The sequence below is a fragment of the Cryptomeria japonica genome, chromosome 11, assembly GCF_030272615.1.
Source record: "Cryptomeria japonica chromosome 11, Sugi_1.0, whole genome shotgun sequence".
NCBI classification, from domain to species: Eukaryota; Viridiplantae; Streptophyta; class Pinopsida; order Cupressales; family Cupressaceae; genus Cryptomeria; species Cryptomeria japonica.
Genome location: NC_081415.1, coordinates 588,506,211 through 588,512,885, shown reverse-complemented (window position 1 = coordinate 588,512,885; position 6,675 = coordinate 588,506,211). Strand labels below are relative to the sequence as shown.

General features: G+C 38.6%; 1 protein-coding gene across 3 annotated transcripts; it reads left to right on the top strand.

The window, feature by feature from the left end:
* Positions 1-1,862: 1,862 nt before the first annotated feature.
* On the top strand, positions 1,863-4,376 carry LOC131040024 (transcription factor TCP9). Of its 3 annotated transcripts, none has more exons than XM_057972894.2 (2): positions 1,863-2,164; positions 2,385-4,376. In XM_057972894.2, the coding sequence occupies exon 2, from the start codon at positions 3,107-3,109 to the stop codon at positions 4,130-4,132; it is 1,026 nt and encodes a 341-aa protein (XP_057828877.1). In that variant the 5' UTR covers positions 1,863-2,164; positions 2,385-3,106; the 3' UTR covers positions 4,133-4,376. The 3 variants fall into 3 exon arrangements, with proteins under 3 accessions (XP_057828877.1, XP_057828879.1, XP_057828878.1); XM_057972896.2 differs by lacking the exon at positions 1,863-2,164 and having other exon boundaries at positions 2,349-2,860; positions 3,117-4,376; XM_057972895.2 differs by lacking the exon at positions 1,863-2,164 and having other exon boundaries at positions 2,349-3,001; positions 3,117-4,376.
* Positions 4,377-6,675: the final 2,299 nt, after the last annotated feature.

Genomic DNA, 6,675 nt, shown 5'->3' with positions numbered 1-6,675 from the left:
AACAACTTTTACAAAACCACTGGGGTTCTTCCCATAGCATGTTGGTTAAGTGGTGGTTTTCTTGTTGTGGCCGCCAAGATTCAAACTCCTATTGGTCCATTGTGATCACAGGCTTGTGCCCTTCTAGATCAAATATGCTCGTGGGTTTGAGCCTCGGCTTTGATAATTGAGAATGAGGTCCCCTATTTATGACCTCACAATTTTATAACTTTAAGTTAAAAATGTTTCACATGGAATCAAAAGATGTATCATGCCAACATCACCGATCACATTAAAAAGTTTACCAACACTATATTATTAAAAAAAACTTTTACAAAACCACCATTAAAACTTTTAATTTTTTAAACATATTTATTTTAAAAAAACATTAAATATTTAAGAAAATGCATTACATAAAACCATTGTCTAATACCCTAATTGAAAATTCTTTGACTTTACATCCTTGAATTATAACTTTTAATAATAGTTATAAAATCCAACGTACCAAACAAGCTCTTTCAACATTGCCATTTAAAGTTCTTAAAACACCTGGGAAAAATACATTGCATGAAACCAAATGGTCAAAAATCCTAATTAGTAATTCTTGACTTCACCCTTGGGTTCGAACTCAGAGTAGCCTAGCGGTTATAAAATCCAACGTACAAAACAAGATGACCTGTTGAACGGGCACGCGTAGGTCAGACCGTGCTCTTCCCGCTCGTTGCGGATTAATCGAAGGGTTGGACCTGTCGCTTTGTCTGTGTTCTTGGTCGCCTCTTATAAGACACGTGGCAGTGCACCATTGAGTTTCTCCTTTCTCACTCCTACCAAACCAAACAAAACAAAACAAGCATGGTTTCAACGGTTAAAACGAATTAGACCGTTAATATGTATAAACGCGTCAAAACCTCGAAATCCACTTTCACTTGTTGTCGGCTTTACGAACATATTCGATATGACATGGCATGTGCTCAGTGCTCAAATCAACTGCTCCCTGTTTTTTTTTTTTTTCCGTTACGCTTTGAATTATACCGCAAATCATTTCCCGTCGGCGTGAGAAGACAGAAAAAGATGCCATTGAAAGTGGGACCCGCACCTGTGCCAACATAATCATGGCATTTCAGTAGCATATTTCGTCTGCATCTGGGGTTTTCAGAGGTTAGAAAAAGATCTGATTTTATTTTTTTATCCTTTTAGCTCAGCTGTAAATTTCTTTTGTCTGCGGGAAATGCAATAATCACAGGAGATTTACAGTTACGCATGGAAGGAATGACTATGAATTCTTTTACAGCATTGATTGAAACGAAAGTAAAAATTGAAGGTTACTTACCAAAATTTACCAGTACGGAAGTGGAAGTGAGCAGAATTATGAGTATCAGTGTACCAGAGTATCTGTCTGAGAAACACAATAAACATTACTGATCTGTTTCAGAGTCTTTAAAATAGGCACAGAAAAGTTGCTGTTACATTTATTAGGGAATTCGAGCTCTGCCACGGACATTAGGGCTCTGATACATATTTTTTCTAAAAAATCTGTATTTTCCCTTTCTTCTGATTAAATTACTAAGAATGTTAGCAGGAAATTTTTTTATGAGGATATTATATGCTTGTTTGTGAATTTCGGGAGGTGTAGAGTGCAGATTCGTGCCAGGGAGCTTGGAATGCATGAAAGCCTGTCCTGTAGAAAAGATCTGACATTTAAAGTTTTCACACAGTTAAGTGCAGAAATATCATATTACATTAAATATCTGACAGGAAATTTGAGCCTCGTTAGGCGATTTTAGCTGTTTGTGAGAGATAAATAAACTTTGTTACCGGATAAACTGTAGATTTCATGTTGCGAAGCACTAATAGCTGTTGACAAAGATGGAAAAGACATGTCATTGCAGGACGGCAATATCAAAATTATAGCCAAAGTGATGAAGCAATCTTTTTCTGGGAAATGCGAACCTGAATGAAATTTAAGTGCAGTTTGCCATTTTAACTGGAGTACCGGGAAAAATTAAATAAGAAACAGAAAACCTGCACAGGTTTTCATTGACTGTGCAGCTAAGAAATGGCGACACACGTGGAAAGGTCAATCTGTTAACTGCGCACGCCTGCCTTGTACATCCTCTCGTTCACGTGCATTCAGAATTCCAATATTATCGTTTACAAAACCGACATTCATCAAATCAAGACGCATGTAAGCTGATCATAGTATTCACACACCGTCCTCCTGTAATCCAAGTACATTTATTATATTTTCTTTGATTTTTGGTGTTGTTTCTTTCTCGAGACCTTTGTCTTTACTTCAGATTTTAGGGCAATCAATGAGCAGCTTGAAAAGAAGTTTTTGGCCAACTATTTCCATCAATGAATCTATTTCTTTGTTATTTCATAATTCGGAGTGTGATTTGTTTTAGGGCAAGGTAAATCCTAAAAATCCAAAGCTAAAGCCAAAACTTCTACAGTGCGCGGGAGAAAAGCGTGAATAAAACGGTAATATAAGGAGGAATTCATGAACAGTTGATGACAGTGATTGGAAATGAAGATACAGCGTCAGTAGGGCGTCAGCGTGGGTCCAGAAGCATTTGTTTAATGGAAATACAAGTAAATCAGCACCATAAATTATGTTGATGCTCATCATCGAATCCCCGGGTTTTGTCTGTTCCCGCTCACCGCCATTGAACATTGATACTTTGCCCTATCTTCTTCTTATCTTGTTATCAATGAGAGCAAGCCATTAATTTTATATATTTTGTTTTTGATAAATATAATGTGGTGTTCATGGTGGGGTTCAGGAGTGGCCCTTTGAAGGACTGTGCAGAGGGGGTGGAGAACCGCACGTGTGGCCCGATTCATTTCAGACAGGAAGCGCAGTACCATCAATAAATATGAGGTACTCTAATGGTTATGGATATGAAGGCACTGTATTTGTATTTCGACTGCAGAAATATATTGTAACCTAAGCAGCTTGGTGATGGAAAATCACACAAATCCTTCGGCTTCTTTTCTCACTTTTCTCACCACATCCTTTGGGGTAATAATAGTAATCACCGGGCTATTAATTTGCACTGGACGCTGTTTTCAATCTGATTTATTCTTTGATATTTCTGACATGGCTAATTCACACGGTTGAGTTATTATGGAAAAAGTAAATTTGTCAGGAGCTGGAGAATCTTATGTAGAGGCTGTGGTTAGAGCAGCACAAGAGCCGAACCAGAGCACAGGTATGGTGAGAGTAGATTCAGCCAGCAATACACAGATCATTACCCCTGCGATTCCTTCATTTGCAGGAAGTAATATGAAGAATGCTTTAAAGAGATCTTCGAGCAAGGACAGGCACACCAAAGTGGAGGGGCGAGGACGGCGAATTCGCATGCCGGCGACATGCGCTGCCAGAATTTTTCAGCTCACCAGAGAGCTCGGCCACAAATCAGACGGAGAAACTATTCAGTGGCTGCTACAGCAGGCGGAACCCTCCATTATCGCCGCCACCGGCACAGGAACGCTTCCAGCCTCGGCGGCGGCCATAGCCGGCTCACTGCGTGGAAGCTCGGCCTGCAACACTGCATTCAGCGGTGCAGCCGAGATTCAAACCCCTGCCGTAACAATGGCGTTGCTGGATGGAGATTCAGGGTTTAGCAGCGAGGGATATGTCCAGCAGGAGCTTCGGAAAAGAAAACAAGTCACAGACTTGGCTTCGCTTGGCTTCATTGAGCAAAGGGAATCGCCAGAGGGGCAAAGCATGTGGGCGAGTTCAAGACATTTATCTGTGCCTCAAACCTGGGCATATAGAAGTAAGAACCACAGCGAGAGTGAGGATACTCAGGCACTACAGTCAGGACCCGGAAATCTCGCAGCTTGTTCCAGTCCTTGCTTGAGTACGCCTCTGCAAGCGCAAATGGTACCGAGAATCAATATGTCCGGTGCCTGTATGGGATTCGAACTGCCGACCACTGGGCATTCTAGCTACCTGCCCCTGCCTTCCCTACACCAGGCACCTCCTTCTCATCAACAAAACAATATCTTCCACGAAGGCCAAATTGGAATCTTTGCCCCTGTCATGACTGCATGGAGATCCCTCAACCACCCAGACTATCAACATCATTATTATCATGATCGGCAGCAACAACAGGACAAGACCAGCGATGATCAACGCCAAAAATGACATCAATTATTGCTAATGTTGATTATACTAATAATTACGTGTTCTTAATTTCTTCTCTCAGTTGGCTTAACTTCGAGTTCAAATACGTTTTGCAAACAGGAGCCCAAACTGTGTTCTCAGATTATTCAAATCAAAGATTAAATCAGTCAGGTACTCCTGAACTTTTTCATTTTGTATATTTACAGGCATAAATATGAAATCAATGGGGATCTCTAGTCAGTAGTTCTACTTCCCCATTCCTACATAGATATTTCTACTACTACTTTTTTATCTAGTAAAAATAGTATATAGGGTCGTTCAAGATGCAGTTGCTAATGTGATGAACAAATACTTGTTTTCCTTATGAGCTGACCTGAGGAATAGCATTAACTGCCATTAATTCGGAAGGAAACCGACTATATAATTCTGAAAGTCGCATACATCTAATATAAAATTTTGGACGACAACAGCCAAGGTGAACACCTTCTGCAGGCTTTGTCAATAGCAGCGAGAAGAATCACAGACTGGTTGGTGTAGGATGAATTCTTAGATATTTAATGCATTCTTAGATATTTCAATGCTGCTTTTAAGAAAAAACAACACTGTTAGTGTATGGACTAAAATCCAAAACTGAAAGACGAAAGAAGATGAAGAAAATTACAATGTTAATCATAATCAAGCATTAATGAAGGTTAGCAAAAGAGGAAGGTTTAAAAATCTGGTTCAAATTTTGAAAATGGTAGTGTTCCTACATTGACACAGAGACTGTAACCGTCCGATGAATAGTCCAGCAAATGGTGATGTTGATTAATATCCATTTTCGTCAACCATTTATGATCGCCAAAAATCATCCGAAGGATTGCCATCTCTCCTGGTCTGAGATTAGTTAGCACTTCAACGGTCGGTCGGTACATTTTGATTTGACATAAAACCAACTAATTGTTGAAAAATTTCAAGCGCACGTACACAGGTTAATTGGTCTAGGTCACTGTGCTCTGAAATTACGGTCGTGGGGTTAAAACTCTGTGTTATTTTGTTTTAACAGTTGGCAGGTTGTCTGAAGTTTTCAAATTTTTATTCATGGAGAATCATTTTTTAATTTCGACGTACACATTGAGAATTTGTGGTCTAATTATTATTGAGATCCATCTAATACTTTTTAAGCTTCCCCTTACTCGTTTGGGCTCAAGAAAACCATAAAAGATTGGGGTTAAAGAGTATTTTCATCCTTTTCATCCTAAAGTATGTTAAAAGAGAGTTACTTCTTTACTGTCGAAATGTTATAGTTAATATACCAGTTGTTTGGTAGAGTCAAAATTCGATGTTAAAGAATAGATATATTGTAATCTCTTATTTATTTTTATTATTTTAAATTGGAGAGTTGTATTTTCTGATTTTATGGGACGTTGTAATCAGATGATAATAGAGAAAGTGAATTTAAGAGATTCTATACTGGGAATTAGATGTTCGATTACAAGCAATTACATCACAAGTCTGTTGTCATTCTATTTAAACATTATGCTCTTGAACGAAATGATCAAACAGATATTACTTTTACACATCATTCCTACCAAAAAGTAGTAAATAGTTGTCCCACCCTTATTAACTAAGAGAATAAATGCCTTGGTCATCCATGACAATTATGAAAGCCAATAAAGAAGACTAAAAATTTATTGAAGATATCCCAATTAAACTTGTTACCATTATCTAGCAGAAGGAAGTCTGCAATCGGGTATTGGGGTGTCTAATTCATTGGAATTTATTATTCCTTGTGATTGGCAAAATAACAACGAGAAAACAGAAAGAGTGGCTAGGGAAGGCCATAATGAAGAGCTCTAGGAGGAAGAAAAGTGTACTAAGATTCTAGCCTTGAGAAATGAAACTCAATTGGTTTATTTTAAAATGGAGGAACTCCATTGTTTATGCAAAGATCCTGACTGATTATAGAAAAGAATGAAGGTCGTCCAGAATGGTGGGATTCTGGATTTCACAGGCACAATCACTGTGCCACAGCTTTCTAAGGATGGTTAAAAGGCATTGGAAAAAAATAAAGGAAAAAGAAAAGAAAAGAGGTATTGCAGATCTACGGGTGCATATCAAGATTTCACCAGTAAAGAACAGCAAGCAACACAACATTCAACCCACACTTCTGAGTTCAAATCCATTACAATGATTCTCATCTCACCAATTGCTAAGCGACCAAGAAAACTATTGCATTTATCCAAATTAATTATGGAATGGAAGATGCCTGCAGTACATGCCATGTTGATCTGGAAAAATTTATTTGTTTCGTTTTTGTTAAGAAATTGGAAATTTGATTTGTGTCAGATCTTGCTTGTGGTGGGGCTCATTTTATGCTGTTCAGATCGATGTCTCTATTACTGTCCAGGATCTCGATTTTGATTGTATTCTATACGTTGCATGTGGGAAATTAACGTTGTATATATGAAGAAAGAGGGGATGTATGTGCGCACGTGAGCGTGTATGTGGCTGATGCCTTGGAGTTATTTGAGTGGTCATGGGAGGAGTCACGACCAGTTAAGCAACTAAGAGATTCCAATATT